General features: G+C 36.6%; 1 protein-coding gene across 1 annotated transcript in view; it reads right to left on the bottom strand.

The window, feature by feature from the left end:
• atm (ATM serine/threonine kinase) overlaps positions 1–14,581 on the bottom strand; it is a 55,708-nt gene extending 41,127 nt beyond the window's left edge. The window contains exons 1-20 of the mRNA XM_016443396.1: positions 14,350–14,581; positions 11,841–12,010; positions 11,408–11,580; positions 10,357–10,731; positions 8,444–8,647; positions 8,128–8,229; positions 7,137–7,371; positions 6,838–7,012; positions 6,107–6,231; positions 5,571–5,663; positions 5,130–5,322; positions 4,818–5,011; positions 4,564–4,646; positions 3,513–3,677; positions 3,264–3,339; positions 3,004–3,134; positions 2,778–2,892; positions 1,368–1,538; positions 1,104–1,279; positions 614–857 (exon numbers count right to left, since the gene is read on the bottom strand). Coding sequence (XP_016298882.1) covers positions 614–857; positions 1,104–1,279; positions 1,368–1,538; positions 2,778–2,892; positions 3,004–3,134; positions 3,264–3,339; positions 3,513–3,677; positions 4,564–4,646; positions 4,818–5,011; positions 5,130–5,322; positions 5,571–5,663; positions 6,107–6,231; positions 6,838–7,012; positions 7,137–7,371; positions 8,128–8,229; positions 8,444–8,647; positions 10,357–10,731; positions 11,408–11,580; positions 11,841–12,010; positions 14,350–14,572 — 3,423 coding nt within the window. The 5' untranslated portion in view covers positions 14,573–14,581. The remainder of the gene's footprint in view (positions 1–613; positions 858–1,103; positions 1,280–1,367; positions 1,539–2,777; positions 2,893–3,003; positions 3,135–3,263; positions 3,340–3,512; positions 3,678–4,563; positions 4,647–4,817; positions 5,012–5,129; positions 5,323–5,570; positions 5,664–6,106; positions 6,232–6,837; positions 7,013–7,136; positions 7,372–8,127; positions 8,230–8,443; positions 8,648–10,356; positions 10,732–11,407; positions 11,581–11,840; positions 12,011–14,349) is intronic.
• Between the last annotated feature and the right edge of the window lie 2,527 nt (positions 14,582–17,108).

The following is a 17,108-nucleotide window of genomic DNA, read 5'->3' as shown; positions in this document are numbered from 1 at the left end:
TGCAAAGTTAAAACAGTTTTAACGTTTAGAAAACGTGACGCGAATTTGTGAAGGTTTATTTCATTTCACTGCGTCTCATTTGTTTTTAAATGCAATCTGTGTGATCGGCGATTTGGCTCTTTGTATTAGGCTAAGCAATGCATAAACACATGATGCTGTTTTGTTCATAATTGTTTATGCAGTTTACAAAATTATATTTGCTTTATATATATGTTAATTTAGACGTTATGCACGTTTTTATAGACAGTTATTTGAATTGACAGTTTAATGCGCTGCATTATTTTGCACATTGCGCCCTCCTGTGGCCTCGGGAAACAAGTCAAAAGTTTCCTTAACTTATTTAATCTGCATATAAAACATAAGAAAGGAGATATTTGTTTAAATTTTATTTTGTGTTTGACTGTTAAAAAATAATATATGCCTATATATAGTTGTTGTTTGTCTTAATAGAGTGGGCAAATTAAAAATACATTGGTTAAATAAAAAATAAAAAATTCTATTGCTCTGTTTTAAAAAAGGTTATAAAAAATGTCAATAATTATCAATACCGAACGATATGAAACATATATCATTGATATACGCTGGCTATATCGCCCAGCCCTACTGCAATCACCTGTTTTCCCAGGCAGTTGCTGTTTTTCAGTATATCATACACCCTGTGAGCTTTCTCTCTCTGCTGAGCCACATGGGTGTCTTGCCCAGCGAGGGCAAAGTGGGGCAGGATGTTGACCATGATCTTGGGAAAGCAATTAGCCAGCAGCTGCTTCCAGTCCTGATCCAAGTGAGCGCCAATGGATTTCACCTCCTCAAAATCATTCAGGAAGACCAGGTGTGGGATCAGCACATGGTAGGATGACCTAAAATTTGAATACATAATTACAGTATAATTACAGAAGAACCCAGATGTAAAAGTCTGCAATATTTTTTTTTGAAAAGTGATAACTGACATTAAATAAATGGTCCTAAAATAGGCTTCTTATACTATATAAATGCAATGCATTATTACTTTTGATTTAAGATGAAATATGACCAGAATGTTTCCACGAGATTTGCCCTAGTGACCAGTCCAGAAGTGTAAACGAGAACATTATAGTAGCATATACCTGTAAAATTCTTCCAGACTGCAGTGGTCCAGTAATGTGTAGGGAAAGGACTGTAGTGTGTAACTTGCATCGGACTGTTTTTGGTTCAGCCACTCGGCCACTAGATAATACAGGTGTGCATTAATTAAACTCTTAGAGTCCCTGTACCCAAGCGACCGGGAAACACCTCTCAGCACCTGCAGGGGCCACCATAGAAAAAGTTCTTAATTTCTCTTTTAATGGAGTATAATCAGGAACATCTGAACATCGTTACTGTATCTTGACCTTTTTGATTAGCTGCTCATCAATGCTGTTCTCCTTGTAGGACTGAACGAGCGCAAACAGGGCTTGCTTCTCACACACAGGACTGCAGGACATCACCATCGAGACACTTTTCAGCAAGACTGCCCGTCGATTAAAGGTCTCGTCAGGTAAGTCTTCTGAAGGACAGTTTTTCTGTAGAACAACAAAATGACAGAATGACAGTCAGAAGGGATATCAAACATAAAATACATAAAATAACAAAAAAAAAACTAAGATGTTTTAGTTTCAATTTTATTTCTGGGTGATTTCTCTACTGACTGTTTACTAGAATAATTACTTGGAAAAACGTATTTACTTGAGAAATTGATGGCTACTTGACATTGTTTTAATTTAACATTAAGAAATGTACACAATTTATTTAATATGTACGTTAATATGTAAAAATAAGGGAGTATGCATATTTGATTTACCTGTGGCATTGATTCAAAACATATATTGAGAATCCTGAAAATTCACTGGTATTGATATCAACCCTAGTTTGTTATTTGATTGGTTATATCATAAATTACTTTCACCTAGTTCTGAGAATATATTTTAATATCAAGACATTTGCTTCACCTTCTTTATGCCATCAAAAGTTGCCAAGGTTAATTAAAACAAACAAAATTCATAGCAAATCAATTGATGCCATATTTAATTTTGATTACAATTTTGATTTTTGAAATGGGTGTGTCTTGTTATAAATACGTTTATATTTCATTTGTCAAACTGGAGTGTTATTCGTCTCGGAGTACTGACAGTATAAAACAAAAGGCTGATAATTATCCAAAATCATCTTTAATTATGATATATAATAATCATAAAAACTCATTTTTAGGGTTTACATGCCAATCAATATACTGCCAGTGCCGATGCAAGAAAACCACTGGATTTTTCTCAGCTCTTGACAACAAAATTCTCACACAAGTCAGATACAGGATGTGCGCACAATAATCTTACATAATGTTGACAAAGAATGCAAATTGAAATCAGAGTAACAAAAAACTGGGTTAATAATGCTAGCATATTAAGCATACTGAGTGTAATACGATAGTTCACCCAAAAATGAAAAGAAGATATTTTAAAGATTGTTGGTAAACAAATAGTTGCAGGTAGCCACTGACTTCCATAGTATTACATTTCTTTTTTCATACTATGAACGTCAATGGCTACTAGCAACTCTTTGGTTACTCACATTCTTCAAAATATCTTCTCTTGTGCTCAACATAAAAAAAATCATACAGGTTTGGAACTTGAGGGTGAGTAGATGATGACAGGATTTTCATTTTTGGTTGAACTATCATCATGACTATCAACTATCATGACTGCATGTCAGGCAGCACACACTTTGTTTACTATGAAGACATTTAAATGAAGGTAAAGGAGTTTTACCTGCCCCCTCATTCCTTCCTGAGCCTTGAGGTAAATATTCTCAAAGGCCATCTGCTGGTTCTTTAGAGGAAGCATCCTCTTCCCACTGCCATCCGGTCCTTTTTTAAGGAACAAGCTAGAATTTAAAAGTTCATGTTAATAATGGAAGACCAGTTTCAAGTGAATTAGGTTAACTTAGCTTTTACAGAAAAGGGAATTCAGTAGAATGCAGGTATGCTCAGCTAACCTCTCCACGGACAGTGCTGCCAACATACACACATGGTGATGGGCATCTGCTAAATGAGAGGAGAGAACCACAGACACGGGTAGCTCCTCCTCCCGCAGTGTTAGCGCCGCCCAATTGCAGCATGGGTCCACCTTATAAAAAATTAATAATGGCGTAACTCACTGTTATTTAAAATAGTACTATTACAATAGCAAATTAATAATGTACAGTACTATTTATTTTCTACTATTGTACTAAAATAAACAGTATACTGTACTTACCTCCAGCAAAGCCAGTAAACATTGCCTTAGTGCCACTCTCACAGCTGAAGTACATTTGCCAGATTTACCCAAGATGCTGTACAGAGAAAGTGAATATAATTTAACCTAAAGAAGTTCTTAAAGAATCTCTTTTTGTCGTGCCTAACAACGCCCATTTGCTGTTATAAATTCACTGTAAACCACGGCTTCTTGGGGCTTATTGCTTTAATATACCACAGTACTACCATGGTCATAGCCTCTGTAGCTCACCAGAATCCTGATATGACTTTGAGCAGAGCTCCTTTTATATGTGACATCTCATCTTCCTGCTCGCTCACAGAAGGAGTGCGGCCCAGACAGCGGATGGATGGCAGAAGAGAGCACAGGATGGCAGCACACACCTCCTGGTCTTGCCGATATAGAGAACAAACATCTCTGTATGGAAAACCAAAAGACATCACAAAAAGTTATTGGAACAGTTACTTACATTTTGACATCAAAGATGTAGATACGTCTGTCATTGGAACAGATTTGGAGAAATGTAGCATTTCACATCACTTGCTCACAAATGGATCCTCTGCAGTGAATGGGTGACGTCACAACGAGAGTCCAAACAGTCGAAGAAAAAAAAAAACACTTCAATAATCCACACAACTATAATCCATCAATTGAATGTCTTGTGAAATAAAAAGCTGTGTGTTTATAATAAACAAATCCATAATTAAGAGTTTTTTTTACTTCAAACCATTGCTTCTGGCTAAAATAGCCCTCTAAAATAAATCCTCTCTCAATAATATTGCTTTCTCCAGAGAAAAAGTTGTCTTGTCTGAATCAGAAGAGAAATATTCACAGATCAAGCACGATTTACAAGGAAAAACAGTCCAAAAAGTTCTAAACAAATGTGTTGGTGAATTTTGACGTGAGAGGACAACAGAATGGACTTTTTAAATGGACTTTTACCACTGGAGGAAGCGATATTATGGATTATAAACTATTATTTTGGCCAGAAGTCATGAGAAAAAACACCTTATTGATCAATGTTTCTTACAAACTTTTCACTTCACAAAACGTTAATTGATGGTTTGGAGTGGTGTGGATTATTGTGACGTTTTTATCAGCTGTTTGAACTCTCATTCTGATGGCACCCATTCACTGCTAATAGTAAACAAGTAATGTAATACTAATTTTCAGGATAAACTTTTTACTGCACTACATATACATACATGTATATATTATGTTCAGTGTTATATATATATATATATATATATATATATATATATATATATGATACTGAACATAAGAGAAATTGAGGTATCCTTACGCCAGAGGCCTTAGAAGAGTATCAAATTCTTCAGGATCCAGAGATGTGATTTCTGCTGGGAGTTTCTTCAGCAATGAAAAATACTACACAAGCAAAGGATGATAAAGACTTTAGATGCATTAGATACACCCAAGATGTGCTAATATAAGATGTGGACCATATATCAGGACAACAGTCAAGAGTCTGATTTATGTTCATGACTGTAGCCAATGTTTCAATTATCTGAGAATCAGTGCATTAAACCGCATAATCACCATGTGGAGGTGAAGCATCTGAGAGAAGTCTATGAGGTCCAACAGTTTGAGCAATTTGCGTTGGGTGTCCAGAGGTTTGAAGGAGAATCCACCGTTGAGTTCTGAAGATGCACATAGTGACAGGAAACCAAGCACAGACAGGAAGGCCAAGTCTTGTCTGGATAAATGTTCCTCAGATAATGCACTCTTGGTCCCTATACGATCAAAAATGAAGAAAAAACTCAATTATGTGATCTCAACTGCTGAAGAACATTAAATCACACAACATGAATCCCTGCTTATATCTTTGAGTTTTCCAATCTCTCTGAGCACCTGTTGTGTACTTTGAATCAGCAGCTTCTTCATTAGACTGGTGAGGTCTGAAAGTGCTGTGGTGTGTCCCATCTCCATCTTCAAACAGATCAATCTCCTCCCGACTGTCCATTTGGGTTCTGCTCATATCCATATCTTCATCCATGGGGTCATTCTCCATGACTGTGTTGTCCTTTTTACTCGAGTTGCTTAACTGCAAACGTAAAAGGCGCGCTTTAGATGAGTGTCAATCAGCAAGATAAATAACAGTTTGGTTGTAAAATCTCAGTATCATTTCTAACAGAAAGAAACTATGCTTAAATGCATTTGTATGTTTAAAGGTGTTCAAGTGTATAATTTCGGCATCACTAGAGGGACTAAATCATAAAAATAATGTTTTCAAATACACTCAGGAAACATTGAGGAGAAATTGGACAGAGATGAGGTGCAAGTAAGTCTCACCAGTTGTTTAGATATGTCACACAGGTCATTTAGCAACCTCACAGGCAAAGTCTTCATGAATAAATTGCGAGAAGTGGTGGAAATTCCGTCCTCCTAAAAAAAAACAATTAAGCGGAAATATCCTGGAGTAACTAGACAAGGTGCTTTAAAAATAAGCCATTCTGACCCATCTATCAACCTGTCTGCAAACACATTAAAAAGAACTGACTTTAAAGTCAGAAATCACCTCGACTCACAAGTTTTATTCCACACATATCAGCAGAAGAAAGAAAGTCAAACAATTTTGGAACAACATGAAGGCTGACAGCATTTTCTTTTCTAGGTGGACTATCCCTTTAAGAAACATTGACGTTTTAAAGCATAAATATTTATTATATTTATTTGGATAAAATAATGCAGAGTGGTATTATCATAGTATTTATAGAATTGAAAAAGAAAATCTGGAAAATCTGTCTATGCTAATTAGTTAGCATAGATAGATATCAACTATTGTTAGAAATGATAGTCATATCTTGTATATGGTTATTGCCCCTTACCTTTTCTCTTCTGCTAATACTATCAGAGCACAACAGCATCACTGACTGAATTGCTTTGATGGTATCACTCTCACTTAGGTTTGGAGTGGTGTGGATTATTGTGACGTTTTTATCAGCTGTTTGAACTCTCATTCTGATGGCACCCATTCACTGCTAATAGTAAACAAGTAATGTAATACTAATTTTCAGGATAAACTTTTTACTGCACTACATATACATACATGTATATATTATGTTCAGTGTCATATATATATATATATATATATATATATATACTGTGTACAAAATATCTCCATGGAACATGATCTTTACTTAATATCCTAATGATTTTTGGCATAAAATAAAAATCAATAGTCTTGACCCATACAATGTATTGTTGGCTCTTGCTACAAATATACCCCAGCGACTTAAGACTGCTTTTGTGCTCCAGGGTCACATATTTTTATTGAATCTCCAAATCAATATGCATACAACATGAAGACAGGATTTCAAATACTGAATGATTTTAAATGCTTTTTTAAAGGAATTTTTTTTAGTATTACAATGAATTAAGGCCCGTGTCAATGATACAAACACTGATACTGATTTGTTTATTAAACTGATTTTTTGCGCATTTCTGGACATAAAATCAGTAATTATAGAAATTCAGCATTTACAGTATAAATGAAAGCCAGGTCTGATTTGTAATTCGAAACTACTATAACATCTTTTAATGTAAGTGAACTTAAAACTATATCGATGAAAATTGACGATGTCATCGATGGAAAATCCCACCTTGGCTTTTAGGAAGAGGGGAGAGTGACAGGCCTGCTCTTCTGTGAGGAGCCCGATACACACATAAGCAGCCAGAACGCCAGTGAGCAGCGAAACACAGTGCAACACACACACGTGGGGAGTGTTTGAACTCTGTAAAGTGAGGTAAGGAAGAATCACAACACTGACAGAAGCTGTAGTTCATTTATATGAAGACACTACAGACACTGTACTGCTTTTGACCTTCATATTCTATAGTACAGCCAGCTATACTTACATCAGGAGAGTAGCAGTTAAACAGCTGCTCAGCAACAGACAGGAGACTGTGCTCCAATTTGCTTCTGAGAGCTTGAATAACAGTGAACTGTGGTTTCTCGGAGTAAACAATGTCTTTGTCAATTGTAGCACCAGTATTTGAGTGTGTGTCATCAAAACTGAACTGAAGGAAGAGACTCTCAATCTCCCCCAAATTGTCTTTCCCCTCAGTGAAGGAAGAACTCTGTGGACAGAAACTGTATAGGACACAGAGACATAATATTAGACTTGGTTTTTAATATTGTTAGACATTAGAAACAATTTGTAACCACTTTTAAGCATCTAAATTCTCACATTGGAATAACACTGAGATACGGAATAGCACACTCACAATGAAATAGTTGAATACTGCATTTACATTTCTGCATTTAGCACTTGACTTACTGCGCTATTAGTAAACAGGGCAATGACGTGATTATATTATATAAGTATGCTTTTGATTTCTGAATAAAAATTCATTTGGACATACTGTGGGTTAGTTCAAGTTTTAAAATGTCAAGTGATGCAACTCCCCAACAGGGTTATTTGTAACTAAAACTAAAACAGCAACCATAAAATAAATAATCAAACAAATTAAAAAAATAAAAACATACATGTTTTTTAACAAAAGATTAATAATAAAAATGACAAACATTCATGATAGTGCTTCAGATGTATTGCCTGGAAATCAAATCAGACATTGCTAGTGCCACACAGTTGACATTATTATTACAAATATTTTTATTTATTTTTTGTTGTTGAAGTAACATGAATCATACACAAAATTCAACAATAAACATTTAGCAGTAACCAACAAAAAAAATAAAATAAACATTTATCAGTAACCAACAAAAATAAAATAAAATATACAATAAAATATACAATAAAATATAAACTGATCTGCATATTATTCACGGTATACAACACTACTAACTACTTTTGTTACAGCTGGTCTCTGAATGCACCACACTCACCTCTCTGGCTTCAGGCTGCCCATCAGAAACATCAGTCCTGCTCTGCTGTCTTTCAGTGTCAAAGAGACCAGAATTCTAGGAATGAGGTTCAGTGGAAAATCCCTGCAAAGACCAAAACAAAACAAAGAAATGTTGGCATACTTACATTAGTAGCAACTTCAGCTAAAATTCAAAGGAGAAATGTGAAATTGAATAAAATGACTAACCACTAAACCTAATTTTTTTGCAATTTTGAAGAAAACCCAAGCTGTTCTTGTCCATAAAAAAAACTTCCCATTATGCTATGCTAATTACTAGTAATATAGTGACGCTGGACCTGGTGATAATGAGATGAGGTCTGCTGTTCTCCTCCATCTCCTCATTCTGTTCGTTCATGACCAGCCAGCTGATGATTGAGTCTGTCAGAGTGGGCGGCTCTCCACCCGTGTCCATCAGCCCTCCACTGGTGACGTCTTGATTGTGAACACTTTTAGGGATGGAGCACTTCAACAAGGCCTGGGCCAAGCAGAGGGCACCAATGCTAGAAGAAACAATAAAAAGTGAGCACTACTGAGAGTTTACAGACATTAAAGAAATATTACTAAAGCTGCAGTTTATAAATTTTTTGTGTTCAAAATTTACAAAATTTATATAATAAGCGAGTACACCATGAATCCATTTTCCAAACCGTGTTTTTGGCTTGTCCTGAATCACTACGGTACACCTATAATAAGTGTTTATATTCGAACTATTTTAGATTGGATCGGGTAGGTACCGCTGCGGAGTAGCCCAGTACCTGCGTGATTCGCCATAGACATAAACAGAGAGAAGTAGCTCAGGCTACAATGTTCTTCTGCAAGACGCAGGCAGTTCTGTTTATTAACCGCTAGAGCGCTAAAAGTTACAGACTGCAGCTTTAAATACAAATAGAATTTAAGAATTGCAATTATTTTGACTCAGTTTGGAAAAACAAACTACAACTGGTTGATAGTATTTAGAAAGGAATGCATCTACAATGGAAATCTATGGGGAAAGAATAGCAGATGGTTTAAAAAGAAGTGATCATGCTTTTGACATTTCCGCTGATTTCTAGCTGGCAAACATAAAAAATTAGGTTTCATCAAAACCGTTAAAATAATTTGAGATTATTTTGGAATCTTCAGTGAAAACATGTATATTATAAATAAGTAAATGGAATAGAATTTTAAAAAAATTATTTTCTATTATTATTTATTTATTGCAAAGAAAACTCAATTATGCATATATATATACAGTGGTGGCCAATATTATTAGAACACTAGTATTTTCCCCAACTAAAAAATGGTTTTAGGTCAGTAGGAAATACCAGTTTACATTTCCAAACATTCATTTTGCCATTAATTGTAATAATTGACTGAGATTTTTGTTTGCACAAGGAGTCTGACAACAGCCAGTGCTCCACACAGAGATCTGATCTCAAGACTCAATCCAGAAGAACTGTGGCAACGTCTCCAAGATGCTTCAAGAAACCTACCTGCAAAGCTACTGAAAAAGTATGCGCAAGTGCACCGAAGGCAAAAGCTGCTTTAAACGCAAATGATGGTCACACCAAATGTTGATTTATTTTAGTTAATAGAAGTTAATTGATAAAGAAAATCTATTTATGACAGCATCCTCATTTTACAGCATTTTTACACACGTGCCTAAAACTTTTAACAGTACTGTAGCTTTGCAGGTAGGTCTCTTGAAGCATCTTGGAGACATTGCCACAGTTCTTCATACTTTTTCAGTAGCTTTGCAGGTAGGTTTCTTGAAGCATCTTGGAGACGTTGCCACAGTTCTTCTGGATTGAGTCTGTCTCAGTTTGTTCTGTTTCTTCATGTCATTCCAGACAGACTGATGATGATCAGATCAGATCTCTGTTAAGCACTGGCTGTTGTCAGACAAAAATCTCACTTAATCTTAATCTCAATTAAATGTAAACTGATATTTCCTACTGACACACTACAGCAAAAATAGAATTAACTGACTGTGAAAATACTAGTGTTCTAATAATTTTGGACACCACTGAATAAATATAAAAATTACATTGCTAAAAGTGTCACTGATAGTCACAGTAATATATCATTCAGTAAATTACTATAAATGTTTTCGATTTTATAAACCGAAAGATGAGTGCAAATTATTTTCCGCATGAGAGATTCAGTTGGATTTTAATTCCAATATTTTTATACTCAAACTAAGCTTGTAAAGACGCACTGTGAAACTCACAGAGAGGGCTTGCAAACAGCACCAGAGAAGACTTTCCAGAACTCTCTATCAACAGGCACCAGAGATTCTTGCACCATGATACGCAACAGCTCCAGACACAAGCTCCCGGTCTGGACTGAGCCGACTCCCCGCAGAGCCAGAGCCCAAACTCTGCCCCACAGACGGCCCGCCTCAGCTGCATGAGCAGAGCAGTTGGCTGAGCTCTTGGCATGGCAGAGCGCCACCTCCCTCAGACAGCGCAGGACGTACGGCCCCCTCTCGCCCCGCCGCTGCTGTTCACCCTGAAGCTGGCAGAGCAGCCCCAGCAGAGGCACAAGATCATCAGCACACAGGATAGACGGGTATCTGGATATCAGAGCAGCTGTGACCTGTAACCTGTCAAATGACATAAAGAGGTACAGCACTACATATTACTTCAATATTAGCCACTTTGCACTAAAGGTGCATTTCATGTCATCCGGCAGACTTTTGTTGACAAATAAGCAAGAATACTTCAGTGCAGAAAACACAGAGAAAGAGTACCCATTGTTCATACTAGTGACACTGTAACAATACAAAGCTCTGCAAAGTTCCTTTAACGGAATATTAATTAATAACAACTTAAAATAAACAGTTTATGTCAAAAACAACTGGATGCAGTCAAAACCTGAGGCAGGGCAGGACAGGCCAACATCTGTATTTTAGGATTGTGGAGACTAGTGCCAGTAACAAATTGTAATACTGCTGCCCCCTAGTGGATGGCTAAAGATTTGTTAACTCATATTCATAAATTCTCAAGAGAACGTCTCTGAATTAACTGATGCTCGCGCCCCCCTTGACAGGTGCTGAGAACCCCTGGTGTAAGCAAGTTTAGTTTGAAAAAGCTTAATAGTGGATTGTTTCGAAAAATGTGCCAAAGCAATTGAGAAAAACTGTAATCGATTTTAAACCGGCTCGCGGTTAATCGTTACATCCCTACTGCCAATATGACCTCCCTTTAATCAATGCTTTAAGGATTTATGGATTTTTACTTGAGAACTATTTGTGCTTTAATGTTTAAATAAAACCCTACCAGGGAATCATGTCAAAGTCACTGTGGTGGGGCTGCAGTTTGGAACGTATCACCTCCCAATTTATCAGTGATGGCTCAATTCGTCTGCGTTTGCAGTTCTGCGGACTGTCCCGCTGAGTATCCCGACAGAAAGACGTAGTCACTTCCGAAACAGGAGTGCTTTGATTGAACAACTAGAGAAACAGAGCACATTCATGAATACTGTAAGCATAGTGAAATAGCAAAGGACTACATTAATGCAACAGACAATGGGCTTTCTCATTAAATAAAAGCATTATGAACCATGGTACAGTGATGATGGTAATACTATGGACCCTTAACATATACAAATACGTATTATTATTGTACTCCAAAGTACCGAATTCCTATTAATTACAAGCAAAACAAGTTAATGAGCAGCAACAGATTATTGAGCAAAACATCCATTAATCACCTGGTGGCAGACATCAGCTGTCAGTTCAATGAGATTTTCTTTCACAGCTATGTGACGAGAGCCAGTGGCATACTTCCCTCTGCTGCCGATCTGACTGATCTCACTGACAAGAGCATCATAGAGGGTGCAGAGCTGACCCTGCCATCTGACCCAGTCTTCTGCATAAGCACCTGTGCCAGCAAAGGGTTTTGGTAAGTATGTGTGTTTTGTTGAAAATCATATTTGATACATTAGGCTTTTATGGCTCACGTTGTATGATATACTGTAGGAGAAAATGAAGCTCACACTCAATGAAGAAAAATAAACACTTCAATACTCAGAAATATGCAGTTGACCCTTCGCCGGGAGTTTGATTAAAAGGCAATCTGACCAATCATAATGCATAATCTGCCATTTTGTCCGCCATACAAACCAGAGAGAAGAGTACATTAACGTTGGTGGCCTTGGACTTGAACAATGGTGTGTATTGACATCTTTCAGTGCTTGAAACAAGATACCTTCTGATGTTCATTCATGTTTATTTCATGCTATAGCTAACTGAAGAGTTTATTTGCAAAAACAGATAACTTTTTTTATTTTCAAAAATCATGTTTTTTATTATGTTATCATGTTTTTATTGTTTTATTGTGTTAGTTAGCTAGTATTTTTTACCTAATCAAAATAACCCAACTGCAGTTTGACTGAGATTAATTGGAATGCACAATGAAAAAAACTTGATTTTTGAAAATTGTTAAAAACTGAGTTATCTGTTTATGCAAATTAATTCTTCAACTACTGTAGTAAGGAGGAAGAGATGATTGGTTCACATGCCGCATGAACAGAGGCACTACAGCGATCTGTCACAACCAAAATGGTATTTATTGTTTGAATTTCTTAAAAAAATGACAACATTTGAAAGCTGAGAATTAAGCAACTTGTCGGATGTAGCAACAGTAACTAAGGGGGGCAGGTCTCTGCGAAGGGTCAATTTGTGCATCTGATATTTATATGGCTAAAAAGTAAGTAAAAATTGCTTGTAATATAAATCAATGAGATCTTTACAACAGTATAGACTATTTACATCAAATGCACATAAATATCAGCTGTAACTCAATATCTCCCAATAATATGTTTTAGTAAAATGGTATTTATATGCGTTTCTATAAGTTTTATGATCATACCTCAGTAGATTTTATTTTAATTAAAGACTAATTGATTCCGGTCCATTCAATTATTGAAAACGCACACCCAAGGAGTTGATACGGCATTACAACAACATGGACGGAAACATGGATGACAAATCTCTTGATTGTGTGATATTCCTTAAAGGGGTCATGTGATGCAATTTAACTTTTTTCCTTTCTCTTTGGAGTGTTACAAGCTCTTGGTGCATAAAGAAGATCTGTAAAGTTGCAAAGACTAAAGTCTCAAATCCAAAGAGATATTCTTTATAAAATTTAAGAGTCAGCCGCACCTACCTAAAACGGGTCGTTCTAACACGCCCTCACATACCTACGTCACTATCTGGGAAGATTTGCATAACGCCGCCCAAATGTTCACGCAAAGAAAGAAGGCGTAACTTTTATTCTCGCTGTAGTATTGTTGCCGCCGCCATGTCGTGAAGGCACTGTGTGCTTCATTGTGAAAGCGAAACTACTTTGTTTGGCCTTCCAAAAGAGGACGATATCTCTTCGTCATGCCTGGAGCTGATCCGTGCTGGTTGCTGAGGAAATATCAACTTCGCGCTGTCTTTCCGGGCTTTTCACCGTGGACGAAGCGGAGTCCAGACCGGGGGCATCACAGTATGGTAAGGGACGTAACATTTCCGTCTCACGCTTGAGGAATTCGGCCAATCACAACGCACTGGATAGCTGGCCAATCAGAGCACACCTCGCTTTTTCAGACGGATGAGCTTTGTAAAAATCGACGCGTTTCAGAAAGGCGGGGCATAGAGGAGAAACAATAATGTACAGTATGTGGAAAATAATGTGTTTTTTGAACCTTAAACCGCATAAACACATTTCATTACACCAAATACACAAAATAATGTTCTTTTTAGCAACATCATATGACCCCTTTAAATGGAAGCCCGTAGAACCACTTGTGGGAAATTTATGAAATATGGCAAACTGATAGAAGACAGTCTGAACATTACTCACACCAACTGTCCAAATTTGCTCTAATTTTTTATGGTAAAACCTGTAAGAACAAACAAAATTCTTTTTTTCTCAATATCATTATTTGTACTACTGCTCTGAGAAGTACATTTTACTAAATAATAGCAATATCTTTCTTCAAAATATAGTTGTATATTTCTTTAAAATAGATTCCTCGAAGTTCATTCATACCAGAAGTTTACATAGCCACTAATATTTGAATGAATACGCAGTCAATACTCCATGTTTTCAGTGATTCCATCTGTTTTTTCAACAAATCATAAGGCATCAAAAATCATAACACCCTACAAGTTATATTCAAGAGCAAAAATATTAAAATGTTGTCATTTTTTAATGATTGTTGTATTTCTTACCTGTCTCAAGAGTCTTTGCCCCTCTGGGGTGATGAACACAAAGCTGGAGGTGGAAAAACTTCACTAGCTCCTCTTTCAGTACCAAGCTGGGTCTCATCTCAGTATAAACACGCAGCATAGATGATAGAACCTCCTCACCCAGACCACACACCCTCTTTCTGCTGGACAGAAGCACTGAGCGCAGAAAAACGTTCACAGCAGATACCAGGTTCTCCAGAATCATTAGCTGTCCATCCGGCCTGGGGAAGAACATCAAAACACAAGTAGGGCTGTCAATGTTAACTTGTGCGATTCTTAACCTTAACGCGTTAAAATAATTTAATGCAGATAAATTACTGAAGCATGTGAAATTGCATCATTAATGGAATTAACGTCACGCAGTTAGATAATCTTGGAAGTCAGGAGTTTACCACACTGAGCATCTACAATACCTGTATATAACACTGGTAGATGGACATTTCTATCGAACCCTATACAGATTTTTTTAAATTGCTTCAAAACTCACAACAGATCATCAAAAGTGCACTTTTTCAAACATTTCAGCATATTTTCAATTGTGTGAATACAACACATTACACACAATCACAAAATATCCTTTTCACTACACAAAATAAGTGTTTAATCTATATAATGTATCGTTCACAGTAACAGCCTTTCATAAAAGCTATTACTATCTAACTTTTCATTAGCATGACTTCTCATTCAGTTTAATACATTTGTCTATTATTTAATCTAACTCATCTTGATGGTTAATCTTCGTCATGCCTGGAGCTGATCCGTGCTGGTTGCTGAGGAAATATCAACTTCGCGCTGTCTTTCCGGGCTTTTCACCGTGGACGAAGCGGAGTCCAGACCGGGGGCATCACAGTATGGTAAGGGACGTAACATTTCCGTCTCACGCTTGAGGAATTCGGCCAATCACAACGCACTGGATAGCTGGCCAATCAGAGCACACCTCGCTTTTTCAGACGGATGAGCTTTGTAAAAATCGACGCGTTTCAGAAAGGCGGGGCATAGAGGAGAAACAATAATGTACAGTATGTGGAAAATAATGTGTTTTTTGAACCTTAAACCGCATAAACACATTTCATTACACCAAATACACAAAATAATGTTCTTTTTAGCAACATCATATGACCCCTTTAAATGGAAGCCCGTAGAACCACTTGTGGGAAATTTATGAAATATGGCAAACTGATAGAAGACAGTCTGAACATTACTCACACCAACTGTCCAAATTTGCTCTAATTTTTTATGGTAAAACCTGTAAGAACAAACAAAATTCTTTTTTTCTCAATATCATTATTTGTACTACTGCTCTGAGAAGTAAATTTTACTAAATAATAGCAATATCTTTCTTCAAAATATAGTTGTATATTTCTTTAAAATAGATTCCTCGAAGTTCATTCATACCAGAAGTTTACATAGCCACTAATATTTGAATGAATACGCAGTCAATACTCCATGTTTTCAGTGATTCCATCTGTTTTTTCAACAAATCATAAGGCATCAAAAATCATAACACCCTACAAGTTATATTCAAGAGCAAAAATATTAAAATGTTGTCATTTTTTAATGATTGTTGTATTTCTTACCTGTCTCAAGAGTCTTTGCCCCTCTGGGGTGATGAACACAAAGCTGGAGGTGGAAAAACTTCACTAGCTCCTCTTTCAGTACCAAGCTGGGTCTCATCTCAGTATAAACACGCAGCATAGATGATAGAACCTCCTCACCCAGACCACACACCCTCTTTCTGCTGGACAGAAGCACTGAGCGCAGAAAAACGTTCACAGCAGATACCAGGTTCTCCAGAATCATTAGCTGTCCATCCGGCCTGGGGAAGAACATCAAAACACAAGTAGGGCTGTCAATGTTAACTTGTGCGATTCTTAACCTTAACGCGTTAAAATAATTTAATGCAGATAAATTACTGAAGCATGTGAAATTGCATCATTAATGGAATTAACGTCACGCAGTTAGATAATCTTGGAAGTCAGGAGTTTACCACACTGAGCATCTACAATACTAACACTGGACACTGGTAGATGGACATTTCTATCGAACCCTATACAGATTTTTTTAAATTGCTTCAAAACAGATCATCAATCATCAAAAGTGCACTTTTTCAAACATTTCAGCATATTTTCAATTGTGTGAATACAACACATTACACACAATCACAAAATATCCTTTTCACTACACAAAATAAGTGTTTAATCTATATAATGTATCGTTCACAGTAACAGCCTTTCATAAAAGCTATTACTATCTAACTTTTCATTAGCATGACTTCTCATTCAGTTTAATACATTTGTCTATTATTTAATCTAACTCATCTTGATGGTTAATCAGTGGATCATTTGGTGCATCTATAGATATAGATTCAATAGATATTTAGTTTCTATAGAACGTGATTGCAATTTAGGGATAACCAAATGCACTGAATTATATAATTAAGTAAGTGTATTTACTTGTCTCATTGGTGTGTAGTGCAGTTGTCGCTGCTAGGAAACGCTTGTTTTGTTTACTGTGTGGAGACGTGCTGATATCGCGTTTGGTCTGGTTCTGTATCGCGTATCTTGTCAGTGTCTGCGCTTGCTTGGCCATTTGTTGTGGAGAAAATAAGGAAAGTGTGTCCAGCTTAATTAATTTAGTATTTTGTTAGACGGGTATAAAAAAGCTTAGTTTACCGCGGCAGCCGTCGCGTGAAGGCCTCCTCGTGTGAAGACCGAAGAGTGTAAAGACCATCGACTCTACCG

Source organism: Sinocyclocheilus anshuiensis, unplaced genomic scaffold, assembly GCF_001515605.1.
Source record: "Sinocyclocheilus anshuiensis isolate Anshui unplaced genomic scaffold, SAMN03320099.WGS_v1.1 scaffold1421, whole genome shotgun sequence".
NCBI classification, from domain to species: domain Eukaryota; kingdom Metazoa; phylum Chordata; class Actinopteri; order Cypriniformes; family Cyprinidae; genus Sinocyclocheilus; species Sinocyclocheilus anshuiensis.
Note: the sequence above shows the minus strand (reverse complement) of the source record. Positions and strands in the feature narration are given on the sequence as shown.